We start from the raw sequence: 19,154 nt of genomic DNA, 5'->3' as shown, positions 1-19,154 counted from the left end.
TATTACCTTTTAATGTAATTTGTGTCTGTACATTTGTTTTGGTCATTAGATGTATTTGTAAAGTCCGAAGGCTAGAACTAGTTCCAAGATTAGAAATGTAATGTAAACATTGCATAATATAGTATTGAAAAGGTTGACTATTAAAACATATGCTTAATTATTATTGTGATATCAATTCAATACGGATCAAACCCTTGATGTTTATATCCTATGATAGTCTTCTGTTGCTCGTTCACAATTGTATAACATCGGGCCTTACAACTCGCTGTGGAGTGCCATACGGGTTTGTGATGTCGGGCGGAATAGAGTGCTCGCATGCGATTCCACACTAATACAGACACCGCTTGCTCATAGCACTACATAATAATCAAGCTAAACATTGAAACTTCGATGTAATTGATGCAATTATGCTGACAATAACGAAGATTTATCATTTAAATAGACAGTTTTACAGTATACACATTTTAATTTGGAACACCTAATGACTCAAATATGTAGGGCCTATTAGTATTGTGTAACTAGCATGTACAGTATCTACTGTAGGTTATGTTAGCCGGGCGGTCTCTAAAAATGGCAGGGCAGGGTAATTGTTAACCCATTTGTAAAAGCAAAAAGTTTTAATAAGTTTCGTCAAGAGTTATTTTGTATTAATTAAGATGTTTAATCCTAGTTACTTGTTGCGATTTACTTGCAAGATCCACCGTCTTTTGAAATCAATTTCGCTAGATCGTGAATGAAAGCTGTATATTACAGTATCTACTCATATTAATGCATTCAACAGTAAGCACATAGTCCTGCCGGAACGTTATGGCATTAAAAAATGCTAATTTAAAGATCACACTGTAAAATGATTGAATAAATGCATATAAACATCGCACGTACTCCATAGGTCAACTGTTGATGAACATGCCTCTAAGTAGTTCTCTGGAGCGTATACAGAGTACTGTGTGGCTTTGGACGATTCTACATCGGGGAGTTGGGCTGCTCCATACCCACATGATGGGCAGAATACAAAATCAGCCATAGTCAAACATACTTTGCACTACAGACATCCCATCATCCTGTTTCATGAACTGAAGCTCCTAGCCTCTGACAGTCACTTACACCAAAGAAATATGAGTAAAGCTGTAGACATTCTCAAGTACTTAAATAACTTCGAGATGACGATATTATGAAGTAGCTCTTTGTCTCCCTCCTGTTCCCACCCATATTTTGTTGACACGTATTTCCATATCTCCTGAGGGTACTGCTTCAAAAGGCATCACACCATACAGACTACTAAGCAACCCGGTGAGTTCATGTTCTAAGTTTGAGGTTGATATCTTGAATACTTTATGAGTTACAGTAGTTTGAGTGCAGCAGTGTAATTTTCTTCTTGAAGGTGTGAACTATCTGGTCAACAGGGGGTAACAGCCTCCAATCACTAATGTGTTAATTGTTTAGAAAAACACCGAGGTGTATTTTGAGCTTTTAGTTTGACTTGTTGCATTTGAATATACAGAAAAGAATCATTTGTTTCGTCCCAACAAACACATCTTTCTGCTGTGGGTCATTTCTTTGATCCCTATTTATATGAAAACATATGAGTGCTCCCTCTGTTGTTATTGTGTCACTATCCATATTTGTTTTGTGTTTCAGGGGCTGAACGCAGCGTTATTCTACGAGAACCCAGACATCCGTAGTTATGTCTCGCTAGTCCCGACGAGTGCCATCACAGGTGAAGGCATGGGCAACTTGTTGGCTCTCATCGTTGAGAGCTGCCAGAACATGCTGGCTAAGAGGCTCATGTACTCGGACGAACTACAGGTACAGAGAACCCTGGAACTTTTATGTGTGCCTGGCCTACTGTGGCAGGAGATAACTAGAAATTAGAGATTTTAGCTCAAAGGTAGCCCGTCTGGCGGCCATGATTATTAAGGCGTTGAAGCCTATATGGTCTGAAACCATGGTTAGCTGGTTTGAGTCTCGTGGGTCGAAAAAAGTTCACTATCAGAATGTTGGCCAGCAGGGTAGGAGAGGTGGTGGTATACAGTTTCTAATCACAAGATTGCGTGCCAAAAGCCTGTATTAAATTCCAACCTCTCCTCAGTGCTCATATAGAGTAAATGCAAATGACACTGTTGATGGTGATTTGTCCGTCGGATGGGGACGTTAAGCCTCGAGCGGACCTTTTGGGGCTATTCGAAAGTAGTAGGCTATGTGCCGGCACTGGGTTTCACCCTCTCTCTTCCTACTATCATATATCACGTCATTCATTTCATCTCGTTAACTCCTGTAATGAGGTTGATGTCAGGTAGGGAAACTGGACAAGGGTTGGAGATACAAACTCGAAGGTGCAGAAAATTGTACTCAATGGGCGTTTTCAGCTAGAGTTATAAGTTTGTTCAAATTCTCAAAATGAAGCACTGGACAAAAAGGTGACACATGAAAGGTCTTCCAACATATTTTTGTACATTGAGAAGGAAATTTAAACCAAAAATTGGAACAGGAAAAAATGCCAATAGACAAACAGTTCACTGTGTTTTGTGTACTTCAAGCACGTATCTTGTGCGGCTTGATTAATTTAATAGTTCAGTATGCCATACTGTTTTGTGCCCGGCTATGGTAGAGTAGTTGATAATACGCAATATTTTCACCACCGAAGGATAGAAATCAATTTGAAAAATGGGCCATTCACTGCGCTGTGCTTTCACTGTGAGTGCTCTACTCTGAGTTACTCAGCCTGGTCGAGGCTGAAAGATTGTAATTTGGGAGAAAACTAGGATGTTATTGCATTGATGGCAGTAGCTTGTACCAGGATAAAATATTTCAACTTCATAGAAACTACCTCGACGGAAACTGCCTCCCATTTGACGCAGACTGTAGTCCTTTCCCATTGTTACATATGGTAGTGAAAGGTGTATCGTATGAAGCACATTGGAGTATTTGAGTTATGATGGTGGAAGAGACTTATTTATACCTTGGACTTTCAAGAAAAATGAATGGGGTTTCCTAAGAAAGACCAGATCTGTCCTATGAAGCATTTATTGTGAAGCTAAAACTGAGTTGCTTTGAACGCAGGAGGCAGTCTGATTCTGTTGAGAAAATACTTATGTTTGGAAAAGTGGAGGGAACACAGAGGCGAGGGCGGTCGACATTGAGGTTGATAGACTCCATCAAAGAAACAACAAAGTCATCACTGAAGGACCTAAAAAAGTTGGAATACCTGTAAGTACTTTATCCAGGCAGTCGACTTCATGGCATCTAGAGCGTGAGAGGAGAGTTCTTTTTTGTGCTAGTAAATCAGCTGACAAATTTGAGCACCTCCAAGGACCATTGGACTGCGCCAGGATCGAACCTGCCAACTTGGAGTCGGGGAAACCACAGCTCTACTCTCTGAGTTACTCAGCCTGGTATGAGGCTGAAAGATTGCAGTTTTGGAGAAAACCAGGATGTTATTGCATTGATGGCAGTAGTTTGTCTGCATCTTTGATGAGTTAAGTTGGTTGTGCGATTAAACTACGACTTTCTTTCATGAATGGAAAGGACTTCTGAAGTTTATATAGCTCCTGTCCTAGGACTTGGGTACTGGTTACAGGGTCTTTAGTTTATAAATGTGTAGCACCACCACTCAAAGTACAGTAAGTTTCCACATTGACATTCATGCACTAGCTGGGAAAATGCACACCACTTGTGTCTAATAACAGTCATAGAAAGTCATATGAAATGAATTTCATTTTGGTCCGTATCGATGATTTATCACTATCAACAAGGATGAGAAGGTGCACGTATTCAGTACTGCATCTAATATGTTAATATTATTTATTACGTTGGGACTAGTTTCGACCCTTGTATTGGGTCATCTTCAGCCTTAAATTATAAATGGAAAATAACATTAAATGTAACTTGAAAACACTATTGGCATGTCTTGAAGCACTGATGAAATATGTTGTGTTTACACGAGTCCATTAAAATTGATGTCTCTTGCACATATATCTAACATTTTTGTGTCACTTTTTCTCTTAAGAAAATCGTAGTCTTTATATAAAACAGTGCATTGCACATATGTCCAACACTTTTGTGTCACGTTTTCTGTCTGGACCTTCTCATCCGTGTTAATAATCATAGAAAGGTATTTCTGATGAAGCTAAGAGGCTTTCTTGACATTAAAGGTGATGCTCATGTGATTGGCCCTCAGCTCTCAAACATGTTTTCCACCTTCTCGGGAGGATTGCAGACTCTCAGTAAACCTCAGCCTGGGAGATTTCATTGTAACTTTCTGAATGTTCTCCTGCCGTTCTCTTATGTGAGCGTTGTTAGTGTACACACTTTTTTTTTTTTCCAGTATTCCTTACATCTAATTATCACAGGGATTCATAGGAGCATCTTTACATACATTACTGTATGTTAATGCACTTCGTCTCCTACTTTCCTTCTTATTAAGAGTGGACTCGAGATGCAAAAGTTCTTCTCCGGTTCGACGTAAAGCAACTTGAAAAAAAAAAAACTTCTCTATGTTACATACCATATTCCTATTTGGGGCAAAATTTGCAAATTAATGGAAACCGGCACTTCTTGACAGCCAAATATACCAGGTGAGTTGGCCGTGAGGTTAGGGGTGCGCAACTGTGAGCTTGCATCCAGGAGATGGGTTCGAACCCCACTGCCAGCAGCCCTGAAGATGGTTTCCGTGGTTTCCCATTTTCACGCCAGGCAAATGCTGGGGCTGTACCTTAAGGCACCGAGCTCGATAGCTGCAGTCGCTTAAGTGCGGCCAGTATCCAGTATTCGGGAGATAGTAGGTTCGAACCCCACTGTCGGCAGCCCTGATGATGGTTTTCCGTGGTTTCCCATTTTCACACCAGGCAAATGCTGGGGCTGTACCTTAATTAAGGCCACGGCCGCTTCCTTCCCATTCCTAGCCCTTCGCTGTCCCATCGTCACCATCAGACCCATCTGTGTCGGTGCGACGTAAAGCAAAAAAAAAAAGTACCTTAAGGCTACGGCTGCTTCCTTCCCACTCCTAGGCCTTTCCTATCCCATCGTTGCCATAAGAAAGCAAATTGTAAAAAAACAGACTATTAATTCACATAGCACTCCAGTAGGAAAAGTTAAAATGTAAAATAATCATCATTTTTAAGCAACTCTATACACTCTTACAGAAACGTCATCATTATCCAGCTCCAGTTTTCCTGGTGTAGTGTACAAATGCTTGCCACTTCTTTTCAAAGTTTCCTCTATGTCCTCCCACTTGACATTCCTTGGCCTCCGCTTTCCTTGCTGTTCTCGTTTTGTCCATCCTCATAACATGTCCAAACCATTGTAGCTTGTGCCTTCCTAAAAGTTAGTAATATCTGAAGCCATCTCTTTTCAGTTTCGACTCAGTTAATGTTCTTCAGTCCGCCAAAACTAACTTTGAGTAAATAAATTTATAAACTACCTGAAGGAGAAAACATATGGTAACAGTATTACACCTGAAAAAAGAAACAGAAGAAGAAAAAAGCTTGATAACAGGTATTTTGATGCCAGCCTCCTTCCTGTTTGCTTAATTTCTAATCTTGCCCTTCCTGGTCTTTTGGTTCATTGTTCTGGTGAATTTCATTCCTGTTGACAGGATTTTTCTATTAGCCTTGTTATATAGGGTACATGTTTTGAGTCCATAGGTGAGAATTCAGTTTTGCTTTCTGGGGTATTTTATAATCCCAGAGAAGATTTCTCACATGAAAATAAAATACCGAGCTCGATAGCTGCAGTCGCTTAAGTGCGGCCAGTATCCAGTAATCGGGAGATAGTGGGTTCGAGCCCCACTGTCGGCAGCCCTGAAGATGGTTTTCCGTGGTTTCCCATTTTCACACCAGGCAAATGCCGGGGCTGTACCTTAATTAAGGCCACTGCCGCTTCCTTCCAATTCCTAGGCCTTTCCTATCCCATCGTCGCCATAAGACATATCTGTGTTGGTGCGACGTAAAGCAAATAGCAAAAAAAATAAGAAAATAAAAATCGAGATGCTTTCTGAGACCTGTTAAGTATTTCTTGGTTTGAAATCATACTACTCAGGTATTTGAAGTTCAAATCAGATTGCAACAGAGTTCTCTCCAGGAAAATGTTTGAATCTTTGCCTTTCCTGTTGATAGTCATTTCAACAGTTTTCATTTTACTGATGTTTAGTCCATATTCTTTGAACATGCCATTCCAAAGATTTAGTTTCTCCTGTACTTCTGCTTCTGCTTCAGAACATCATCTGCAAATATTATTGCAATATTCTTTGATGGATTTTATGATCCAATCCATGGCAGTGATTAACAGGAGTGGTGACAAGGCACTTCCCTGCTGGACCCCCCTTAGTTTCAAACCAATCTGATCTTCCATCCCCTATTTGGATACAGCTAAAGCATTTTTGATCTTTACTTTATCAGGTAGGAAGTTTGACCCCCTGTCATAGGCCTTCTCGATGTCCATAAAAATCATCACTGAGTTCTTACCATATTCCCAGTGCTTCTTTGTTAGCATTCGGACAGCAAATATCAGGTCTGTAGTGCTTCGGCTTTTCCTGAACCCGTGTTGCTCCTCCTCCAATAATGATTCCACTATATTCCTGATTCTTCTTTCAATTATTTTCTCCAGAAGTTTGAGTGAGGAAGTAGAGTGATGCCCCTATAATTTCCACATTTCTTCCTGTTTCCATTTTTATCCAGGGGGATAATGATACTTATCATCCAGTCCTCTGGTATCGTATTTTCTCTCCAGATGACAGAGAGTACTCTATACAACCATTGTATGCCTTGTGCTCCAGCTGCCTTTATCATGCCTGCTGTTAGGTCATCAAACCCTAGGGACTTACCATTTCTCTTACAGAAACTACACTGCCTAAATAAATGTATTAACACAACAGTGAAGGTAACAGTACTAAACTCTTTCCATAGTGAGTAAGGTGACTTAATTTATCAGTCTTGCATATTATCATTGTCGCCATGCTTAGCAGCCAGCCTGATGTTGCAGATAATACTGCTACCACAGCATAGTCGTAGTATGACTAGGATAGTGCCTACCTTGCACAACTTTAGATTATAGACCCTGCATAATCATTTAGAATTCCTGCTAATCTTAGTGTCCATGATACTATCTCTTTGTGCAGGCCACTGTACTTGAAGTGAAGGCCATCCCAGGTCTTGGAACGACGATTGATGCCATTCTGGTGAACGGTAAACTTCGAGAGGGAGACACCATGGTTCTTGCTGGCACAGATGGACCCATCGTTACGCAAATCAGGTCTCTCTTGATGCCACAGCCTATGAAGGAACTCCGAGTTAAGGTAATTGTAATGAAGTTCTTACTTCTGATTTACTATTATGCTGGGTTTATTATAGCAGGAAAAGTCAATTATGTACACTCGTAATAGAAAGTATGTGGAAAGTTAAAAAAACAAATAGATTTGACAGTACCATTTTCCCAAAGTAAAGATTGAAGTGAAGTACAGTAGAACCTCGATTATACGTTCCCGGAAACTACGTTTTCCCGTATTATTTGTTCAAATTACGTGGTCCCGCAAGCATCCTAATTAAATCACGTTGTAAAAATCCTGCATTATCCGTTCCTCAAAGAAACGATTTCCCATATCAGAAATTTCAGTCCCATCAATGCTAAATCCTCCATCACGCGTTTTTCAAGAAACTGTATCTCACGAAAGGAAGGCAACGGAATACTTATGGATATTGGTGTTAACGTCCCGTCATTGCAGTAATTTGAGGAAGTACTATACCAGAAAACCGATCGGCGGTGAACTTGCATACGGGACCATCTTAGCATTGCATTCGGGTTGTATTGTTTAGAGAATTGAAATCATAAAGCAGAGAGTGTCCACAACAATTGGAAGGAGACAGAGCGCATTTTGACAGCTTTGCTTTGGAACGGTTCAAATCCTGTTACAAGCATTTCCCTCATTCTTTGTGAGTGGGTCTGCTTACGCTCCTCTGTCCAAGGGGCACCGTGTCTTCTCTTCGGTTGCTCGCCTTGGTTTAGCCCGTTCATCAATATTTTCTTGCGGAAGCAATCTCTGTTAAGGGTGTCTTCAGCTGAGATATGTAGCATTTGCAGGTCTTCTTTGGTATTTCTAAACCAGGTAATTGTGGTTTTGGGGTTAGAATCAAAAAATTGAAAGATCTCTGTAGTTAACTTTCTTCCATCCATTCTTTTCAGATGACCGTAAAATCGTGCCAGTCTTTTTTGGATTGTGTTGATAATTTTCTCTATTTTGCTGTAGACTTCCTCGTTGGATCTCTTTTGTTGGATTCCATTTCTGTACTTTGATCCCAAGATTCCTCTCACAATTTTGTGCTCTTTATTCTCCAGTTCTTCAAGGAGTACTTTGTTGGCATTTAGAGACAAGGTTTCGGCTGCATGTAGAACTACTGGCTTTAGAACTGTTTCATAATGACGTATCTTGGTGTTTTGGGAAAGACATTTTTTGTTGTAGATTGTGCAGGATGTTTGGTAGGCTATTTCCAGTTTGCATACTTGCTCCTGAAGTGCTTCTTTGTCCAGTCCATTTTTTATGGTGATCTCACCCAGGTATTTGAATTTGTCTACTCGAGTGATGTCCCCGTATTTTGTATGGAGTTTTGGTGGGGCCTCTTTGATGTTAGTCATTACTCAAACGATATCTGCAGACCAGTTTGTTCGGCAATTTCCTTTACAGTTTCTATGTCGTTTGAGTGAACGGCAATATCATCGGCAAATGCTAAGCAGTCTGTTGTGATCCCCTTGGATTTGGTTCCTATTCTTAGTGGACTGTAGTTGGTTTCCTGTAATCTCACCCGCCAGGTTCGGATGATCTTTTCAAGAACGCAGTTGAAGAGTATCAGGAATAGCCCATCTACTTGTCGGACTCCTGTTTTGATGTCAAAGGAATGCGAGAGACATCCGTGGAACTTTACCTTAGATTTTGTATCGGTCAGGGTGGCACTAATTAATGCCAACAGTTTCAAATCAACTCCATATTCATTTAAAATGTTTAGCAGGACTTCCCAGTCAATGGAGTTGTAGGCTTTCTTGAAGTCCACAAAGGCAGACACATACTGCTTGGAACTTAGTGTACAATATCTGATGATCGTTTTGAGATTTTGGATCTGTTCGGCTGTTGAGCGACTTTTTTTGAACCCTCCTTGGTATTCACCTATTTGATGTTCGACTTATGCTCCCAAATGCTCCAGGATGGCAAGTGATATAATTTTGTATGTTATGGGTAGCAAAGATATTCCTCTGTAGTTGTTGACATTCTTCATGCTGCCTTTTTTGTGTAATGGACGGATCAAAGCTATTTTCCAATCTTCAGGGAAGGTCTCCTTGTTCCAAATTTCTTCTGTTTGCTTTCGCAAGATAGCAAGTGATTCTTCTGGGGCATATTTCCATAGTTTTGCTACTACTGAGTCTTCCCTCGGCGCTTTATTTTTGAGATGGGCAATGTGGCGCTTGATTTCATTTCTGTCGGGTGGTCTGGAATCTGGGTACCTGAGTAAGGGTTCCTTGGTCTCAATGGGGATTTGCAGTTTAGTGCAATTAAGTAAATTCTTGAAGTAGTTTGCCAGAATCCTACAATTTTCTTCATTTGATGTCGCCAGTGTGCCGTCCTTTCGCTCAAAGCATAGAGATGGTGGTTTATAGCCAGTTGAGTTTGCGTTTGAGTTTGAAGGCTCTGTAGTACTGCCTTCATTCTTCCTAAGTTTTGTTCTATCTTTTCAATTATTATTATTATTATTATTATTATTATTATTATTATTATTATTATTGTATCTGTATTATCATTATTGTTGTATCTGTATTATTATTATTATTATTATTGTTTGATTCAGTTCTATAATCTGATTAATTATTGTTTGACTTATTGTGTTTAATTTAGAGAGAGAGAGAGAGTGCGTGTGTGTGCGCGCGCGCGCGCGCGCGCGCGCGCGCATTAAAATCATGCAGATTGAGACTAACTGCCTTATATCAGATATGGATATGTTATGTGAAACCTTTTGACATTGCAACGTATGGCATAATACCACTACAGTAACTGTCAAATCATCGCTCTGTCGTATGCATTTGGCAATGAGATCATATTTAGGGAACACTAGTGTGCCTCAGGCTATTTCAACACAATACGTAACATTTGTAGCTGGGTGGGAGTGACGTCATAGTTATTTTAAGAGATGACATATGGGTGACAACTTATGTCTTTATATATATATATGGGCTGTATCCTATAGCGGCAGTCAGTTGGATAGTTCAGTTGGTTGGAAGGAGATGATTGGAGAGACTTGCCATGAAGTCAATTGGAAGGAGACGAATGGGGAACAGTGATATGGATACATAATCTTCAGTGACCAAATGGATTATATGTTCGGATTGTGTTTGGTGTATCTGTTTGGTTGTGTTCTTGTGTCAGTTCGGTGACAGCCGAATATTGAGTTGTCGTAATGCAGACTAACAGTTATCAGTGAATTACTTGTAAAGTTGATTGTGAAGTGTGAATATAATATCAAGTCATCCGATATCTTGTTTGTGAAATTAAAAGGATACATCACCAAATTAGGCTTGAGATACCTACAGCTGATACCAATTCAAAGGAATACGTCGTAATAACACTCAAAGTGTTCAAGGTACAATTAAGTGAACCAGTGAGGGATAAATTTCATGTACAACTTTTAAATGTCCAGTCAAGAGGATTTCAAATTTAATGCCTACAGTACCCTTCAGTTATAATGTCAGAGTTTTATATTATCTTCTGAATTATCACAGTAAATCTCACTTGTTAATCGGTATTTACAGGATATATTTTGTTTAGTATCAAATAAATTAATTGTTTCATTTCAATAAGTAGATCAGATAACCTCACATTTTAATGGGCAAACCAAACGCCGATCTCCTTTTCCCAGAACCTGTATGTTATGCTGTCAAAGTAAGCTTTTTACCTCACACCCTAGAGATATTTAAGACTCTCATTCTATTCACAATTTGAAGACGGAACAAGTATCGTCAAATGTTTGTACTTTTAAAACGTCTACATTATGTCCAGGGTTAGATGTTTATTTTTTACTTTTCCCTAGTGTTTCGCCGAACAGGTTTTTGCACTTCCCTCAGAACACTGTATAGTCTCTGAGATTTCAGGCAGGAATCGAAACTGCTCCCTCTTTAAGTAACCCAAATTTAGTATTTTAATATTATCATATACGATTATGTTATCGAGACTAGAACAGATGTTGTACCTTACGTACATAAAGCCATGGGAGGTTTTGGGTTTGCCTATTACTGTTTCGGTCGTAATATAAGACTGGGAATTTCACGTTTTTGTGCAGTCGTTTTATCTGCGCATGTTACATTTAAAAACTTTGTATCATTTCACACTCGTACCGACTTGTACAGCGAGCGCGCTTTCTAGCTGAGCTCAAGGTCGTGAATAACCGTAATTTCGGAAGTTTTGATGATTTTTCTTTCTTTCAAATTTGAATGTGATTAGTGACAGGCAGAATTGAATGTAATGCATTTGAGAACTTGAGAATCGATACTTACACTCGAAACCATATTATAGAGTTCAACATAACTGACATAACCTTTTAAAAGTCGATTTAGGCCTAATTTACACGGTACCGTACAAGATTTCCATAAACTGGCTATGAACAGTATGCCGGTGGCCAAATTACAATGGAAGATAACATAAAATAAAAAAAAATAAAATAAAAAGGATTTCACCACCATGTTGGGCGCTTTTGTATCCAATGTGCTTTATTTTTATTAGCTTAGAGAATTAAAAAACTACTTGTGGTCGATTGTTGTTTCGCTAGGTGTTATTAGGTTTTTCAAACAGTTTGACTAATCAAAGTTGCTGAACTGAAAGAAGTTCTCAGAGGAAACTGATGAAGTTTCCCCTGTAAAACTGAATGTAAAGTTTGAAATTTTTAAGTCGCGTACCAGTAGTTAATGTTTGAAGCCAGCCCCGCTGTCAAACTCTCCGGCCTCTCACCCGGAGGGCCCGGGTTCAGTTCCCGGCCAGGTCAGGAATTTTTACCTGGATATGAGGGTTGGTTCCAGGTTCACTCATTCTACGATTACCTTTAATTGAGGCATTATTTAATGGTGAGATGGCGACCCCGGTCTAGAGAGCCAGGAATAACGGCCGAGAGGATTCGTCACACTGACTATGCGTCACCTCATAATCTGGAGGCCTTTGACCGAGCAGCGGTCGCTTAGTAGGTGGAAGGCCCATTGGGGCTGTAGTTTGGTTGGGTTCAGGGGGTGTTTGTAAGATTATAAGTGTACATATTTGTTTTTTGTGATGTTTAGCCAAATTGTTGATGGTTCATTCATTGCCGGATATTCCGTTTTCCCATGTTGTACGCTTTTTTCTGTGGTCCCTCCAAAAATGGAGAATTGAGGTTCCACTATGCACACTACAATGTGGAGGGACAGAGGTGTAGAAATCAGAACATTCCTTTCAAATAAAGCAAGTTTAGTTGGTAATTAATATCAGCATTAACCGTTGTTTAACATTTCGAGAACTGCTGTTCTTGTTAGAACAAACTGAATCCCAAAATGGAACTGAAGATATGTTGGGTGCTCAACTTAATGAATAACTCTGTATATGTGATATGTAAGATTCCGTGGCATTATTTTCAGTTTACTGTTTGTGTTTACCCAGAATGCATACGTGGAGTACAAGGAGATTATGGCTGCCCAGGGAGTTAAGATAGCTGCAAAGGAGTTGGAAAAGGCGATTGCTGGTAAGTCTGTAATACTATTATTATTATTATTATTATTATTATTATTACTACTACTATGACACCTTGGCTTCACCTAATCATAGAGTCAATACAAAACAAAGAAGAAAAAACTCTTAATAAATTGTTACATGCCTTTTTGTTCGATTATTAATCCTTACACTGCTACACACGAGATGTGTCATACATGGTAGTACGTCACGTCCTTGCTGAGCCCGAGATATCTTGTCGGCAACTTCAGCTAAATTTTTGAAAAGGGAATTAATACTTCTTGAGTTTCCTTTGGTTTTCAAACTTGAGTGGCAGAAAGCTACATCCTTTAGGAACATAATGGACCAAAAATCAAAATGCAGACTGCATTTTAACACTATCTGCAGTTAAATATCTGAAATGATGCACAGTTCAGTACTCAACTGAGGTTGGCAGTCCCCAAAAAGCACCTGTGTCCAGGGCTTGTAAAATGGCTTCAGGCGGCAGACAGCGTGTGCTTTCAGAGTTCAAAAATATAGAAGCTGTGAATATTCTGGAATTGGAAGATGTGTACTCTAATATCAGTGATTGAATATCAAACATGTTATAGGATAGTGTATTTTTGGATCTACTAGACAACTCTAATATTTTTCTGTCCTTAATATTTGTGGAGAAAAATAATAGAAATGAAAGTTCTTTTGGAATTCTTTTGCGTGTTCTGATGATATTTCTTGTTATATTTTTGCTCACTTTTCATGTGTTTCATATATTTTTAGACATTATTATTAATTTTTTTTATTCAGGCCGGTGTGTTCTTGATAGTCACTCAAGATATTAGCAGTATAAAGGTTAATAACAGATTCATTCTCAAAGCTCCACTGAGACCAAGTAGGAGATGAGAGAAATTTCAACCCATGACCTTAACCAGAAATTATTTGGGTATGCCTGATGTTGTGCAGCAAAAACTCTGCGAAACTTGTGCAGAAACCAGTTACGACTTATTTGTAGAGAATTCTCAGGGTATCCCAGAATGATGGGGTATGTACCTAATCTGGCCATTATATACTGTTACAAACTACCCACCAAGTTCTGCAATGTTTATGCAAATCCATCTGCTAGCATATAGGAGAATCGTTTGATTCTAGTGTTTCTGTTGCATTAAGTGTCTTGTAATCGTGGAATGGAGCGATTATGAAAATAATGTTGTGGTAAGATCACTGCATTAGGTAGGGAGATAGCCTTCAAACATCTTTGATATCCTTTAAGAAACTTAGGATCAGTATAATAGGCAAAAGTAGCAGATTGCAAATATCAGGGGTAGTTAAGCAAACCGCATGACAGTTCCGATCACCAGGTTGCCTACCCAACAGCATGTTAAAATTACAATGCATTTCTTAAAGTAAATATATATTTTATATATTCAGTTATGCAGTACATCATTATGTAGGATTAATTTCTTATAAATAAAACACAAAATAACACCAATTTTCTGCATTATATTGCCTTGGAGAGAGACATTAATGGCAACATATTGGAAGCAATTGGTGGAATGAAAGAGTGAGAGCAGCAATCAGGGAAAGAAATCTCTTGCGGAAAGAAAGCGATCGGGAGAAAAATAAATCGGATCTTACTAGAGATGAGGCAAAGATCAGAAACTTCGAACAATTATACCGGTAATACCAGTATAAATGGTCCGTTATTGGACATTATAAATTTTCCAGCTAACTCATTCCTGGTTGCCAGCGTTTTGCCCCAGTGTGCTAAGTTGGGCTCAACAGTTGGTAAATAGCACACCCACCAAGACGCATGGCTAGTGCATACCGTGGAGGCCACTGGCTAGGCTACTTGGAGCCACCGGCAGTGCCAATGCACTATGAGAGACTTTCTCTTATTACCAAAAATTGATGCCTGCCTGACCATCAGGTGATCAGGTGGTAGTGCATACCGGTATGCACTAGCCATGCGTCTTGGTGGGTTTGCTTATTTACCAACTGATGAGCCCAACTTAGCACACTGGGCAAAATGCTGGCAACCAGGAATGAGTTAGCTGGAAAATTTATAATGTCCAATAGCGTACCATTTATTTATATATATATATATATATATATATAAAAGAACTTGTCCTGACTGACTGATTCATTATCACCGAGCCAAAAATACTGGACATAAAGAAATGAAATTTTGAGGATACATTTATACAGTCGAACCTCCTTTCTGCGGACACCGTCTGTTCCGAGGAAAATTGTCCGTTACGAGAGGTGTCCGCTAAAACAAGTTTGTAATCTAATTGAACCTGAAATATAAGCATACATATCTTTATTTTTATTATTCTAAGTCATTTCTGTTTTAGTATTTCATAGAGAGTTATTATAAGTGATTTTACAAACATTACAGCTTCGTGAAGTAATCCATTTTTACTCATGTTTAACAGACAACTGAAATGATACGGTATTTCTGTCTCACTAGTTAGCGCCTGTACTGTCCTTTCCTTCTCAAGTTGACTACTTTCAGCTCGACCTTATCAGCGACAATCCAAGTTACGGATAGAATGATGCAAGAAGAGAAGAAAATTCCCAGGTAACTTGTGAGTGAACAGTCTCTGGCAGCATTTCTGGGCAGTTAGAATTCTCGGAATAGGCCCATACACCACTACGTAGAACTGCATTCCGATGTACCTTCTCTCCCCTTGCACTCGAAATAGTACAAATATTCAAAAGGGATTTCCTTACATTTGAAGAATGGTTTTAAAAGAAAGGACGAAATGTGGTCCGGCGTAATAAGTTGTCCTGCAACGTGTAAAGTGTCCGCTTAAGTCAAGTGGACGGGACAAATGGCGATGTCCGCTGTCCGGAGTTCGCGGTGTTCGCTTATATGAGGCCAATTTAATACTTGTCTTATGTAAAATAAAATCGATTCCGAGGAAAATTGTCCGTATAGGGAGGTGTCCGCTGACTAAGGGTGTCCGTTAGGGCAGGTTCGACTGTATTACAATGTAGGTGCTCGCTAAGGGAGGATTTTTGGATATTCCATTGCTAAGGGGGTGAAAAGGGGGGTGAATTTTTAAATTGAGTGTATCTATATCTCAAAACTTTAAAAGTTTACAGATGTAAAAATTGTTATTTAGAATCTCCTTTAAAAATAAAGAAACTAGTTTTTTGTGGAAAATTCCACTAGGAGGGGAGAAAAAGGGTGAAAAGGGGGTTCAGTGCCTTTAATGAGAATACTTATATCTCAGAAACCGAAGATATTACAGACCTGAAAATTGGTATTTGGAATCTCCTTTAAAAATAAAGAAACACGTACTTTTTAATTTTTGGAAAAGCCAATTAATGGAGGTTAAACAGGAGTGACAAATGGGATCAATTTTTAGAAATTTTTATATGAGTGTATTGCACCAGGAAAGCATAGGCCCTGGTACATACGAGTTATAAATCTTTATTCATGAGTGAACGGCTAAGTTACGATGCACAAACAGCTGTGCGAGAGAATGTTCTCGTTCTCACTGCACTGCATGAGGGAGACCTCATGAGTGGAGCAAGGTCAAGTGACGTCAGCACTGCTTGTAGCTTACCTCCCCTTAGAATTCTCTTGAAACCATTTTTAAACTTCTCAACGACTGGATCAATAAATATGAGACCAACACTAAATTGTAGCCCATATTTTAAAAGTACAACGCTGCAAATTTGAGATTAATCCGTCCAGTGGTTTCCAAGATATAACAAGTAGAAGTTTGGGAAGTACTATCACCCCTTCATCACCTGACTCAGAGTGCTGTCCGCCAGCCGGATATAAATAGGTCAACGAACCAAGCGTATAGCCAGAGAGAGAGAGAGAGAGAGAGAGAGAGTGTGCGTGCGCGCGCGTGCCTTAAGCTCGACGATTATGACAGAACGACAGTATGCTCCGTCGCGATCCGAGAAGACGTAGAAGTTACAATCGAGCACTTTGAAATTGTGCGAAGACGTCGCAAGTAAAGTTTCTACTGCGTCGTGACAAATTAAATGTTATAAAATTTTCTACGACTAAAATCGTCATTATATAATATTTAGAAGTGTGTTAACCGAGTGAAATTACAATAGAAATTTTGAATTGAAGTGTAATTGTAGATTCAAGTATTTCATTTACCAGTTGACGGTATTGTGGACTTTGTTATTTTCTCGTAATTTTGAACTTTGTCATTGACTGTGACATTGCGTGTTATAAACTAAACTCCTAATTTGTGACCATTTAAATGATTCTGAGACGCATTTCTCCTAAACTAGTACAATTGTGAACTGTGTGAGATACTTTTCCATTGAACATTCAACAAATAACAATATAAATAAATACTTTCTCGAACTTTCAATTACTACCATGAGAAACTAACTGAATGTTAAGAACTTTTTATGGCAATATTAAGTCGTACGGACTCGTGTTATGCAAATTCAGTCATAAAATCTTCTTAATCTATGAACATTATTATTCCAGAGACAGTTGTAGAGACTGTTATTAATAACATTTTTTCAAGTGTTTCATGGTCTGTGATGAATATTCTACGGTCGAACCTAAGACTTAATCAGTGACTATTATGAACTGTGACAGTGTTCAGTCCTTATTCTATAAACTGTGTGTGTGTGAAAAACTGTGTTTTCCATTTTGAAGTCGACTGTAGGTCATTACTTCATTAACTTGACTTACGAATCATACTGTAGCATAGACTGTGATATTCTAAGTCACGTATTCGACGTCGTAAAACAGAAGTGAGAATACGAACTGTGCATTGAGACTTGTCAGTGTATGATACCAATCGTAATGATAATTGAGAGCTCTATAGTCCATTAGTTTGTGCCAATTGAACTTTCCGTGTTCCAACATTATCTTTAAAAGAACATCGGAAATCGTGGCAAAGTGTTGTGAGATTCTGCTGCGTCAAACGTCATTTCCAGCGTGGGATTAACGTGGTTTCTTCGATCATGGTATCCATCGAGGGACGTCGACGAGGGATAATAACGTGGTATCTTCATTGAACAGACTTGTCACGCTGCTGGTGCTGAGTTCGAGTCTTGGCTGCACGCTGCAGAAAGTTCCAGTCACCAAGCCGCAGGACAGTACTTCACCAACCCTTATAAGCAGATTCCAGGTGATTTTCTTATATCTTGAGTGAGTAATTCCACTTAGACACTAAACTGACTTGTAACAAAGCACTCAGTTAATCATAGTGCTCCATCCAACAACAGAAAAGTGCTTTGTGTGAATTTCAGCTTGCTATTCCTAATAATTTAAGAAGACTTCATGTCTTGCTTTTGAACTGTAAATTCCTCTTTAAAATCTTTTATTACTTGAAGTAATTTCACGTAGATGAACTCTAGGGTTTGCCAGTGCACTATTTAATTTTATTTTATTATAAAATCAACTTAGATGAACTGTAGGAGTATACAGCAAGTGTTTGAAAACTTTTATTTTGAACTATCAGATCATTAATGGAAGTGTCTGTTAATATTATGTTAAAAAATATTAGAAAAACTGTAGGTTCGCATCACAGGTGATGGACTTAATGAAATTCTTTGTGCAAAGTGTTATTTTGGTATTTAAATCCATTTAAGAAGTCTTAGATGAACTGTGGGGTGTTTACAATCTCTAAGAAAGTGGCATTTATCTTGAACATTTTCTCAAGTGGATGTCTCAGAATACAACAGCGCCGATATTTTATTTGTGCATTTTTGAGAATATTGACTAAAAATTTAATATTGACGAGTCAACTGCAGGGTGATTTTCATGAATATTTTTAATAAATATTGTCAAAAAGATTTTACCATCTGCGAAACGATCCATCTCTGTACTTCCTCCAATAAGTAACCGAACACTACCTGAGATCCTTCCCATGCTCTGGCCCCATAATCATTTCCTGGTACAGTATCTATATCTCAAAACTTTAAAAGTTTACAGATGTAAAAATTGGTATTTAGAATCTCCTTTAAAAATAAACATGTATTGTTTTGTTTTTGGAAAACCCCACTAGGAGAGGTAAAAAAAAGGGGTTGAATGCCTTTAATGCGGATACTTATATCTTAGAAACTGAAGCTATTACAGATCTGAAAATTGGTCGAAACAGACTTTCAACGTATTAGGTCGTGTTACGAACATGTAGTACGTGTTGAAGAGATGTTAAGTACAGAACAAAAATGGCCAGCCGGACACCAGTGGGATCCGAACCCACAACCTCCCGATTTCGCGTTGGTTGCTCTACCAATTGAGCTATGGTGGCCCAGGCCATCTTTGTTCTGTTTGAAAGGATCTGAGCTACAGGTCTGGCACTGCTGCTAGCACACTGTAGAGTGCGTTAAAGTCGCCCGTTGTGGGGCATGTCAATGAATATTGAATTTTCACGACCGCATTGTAATCGAAACAGACTTTCAACGTATTAGGTCGTGTTACGTACATGTAGTACGTGTTGAAGAGATGTTAAGTACAGAA

The 19,154-nt window shown here is 38.9% G+C and overlaps 1 protein-coding gene across 3 annotated transcripts in view; it reads left to right on the top strand.

Moving 5' to 3' along the window:
- The window catches only part of eIF5B (eukaryotic translation initiation factor 5B), a 501,408-nt gene that overhangs the window by 166,925 nt on the left and 315,329 nt on the right, over positions 1–19,154 (top strand). For all 3 annotated transcript variants that reach the window (XM_067136000.2, XM_068225162.1, XM_067136001.2), the window contains exons 14-16: positions 1,639–1,806; positions 7,115–7,291; positions 12,653–12,734. In XM_067136000.2, the coding sequence (XP_066992101.2) occupies positions 1,639–1,806; positions 7,115–7,291; positions 12,653–12,734 (427 nt within the window). The remainder of the gene's footprint in view (positions 1–1,638; positions 1,807–7,114; positions 7,292–12,652; positions 12,735–19,154) is intronic.

The sequence above is a fragment of the Anabrus simplex genome, chromosome 1 (genome assembly GCF_040414725.1).
Source record: "Anabrus simplex isolate iqAnaSimp1 chromosome 1, ASM4041472v1, whole genome shotgun sequence".
NCBI lineage: Eukaryota > Metazoa > Arthropoda > Insecta > Orthoptera > Tettigoniidae > Anabrus > Anabrus simplex.
This window is presented reverse-complemented; position numbering and strand designations above follow the sequence as displayed.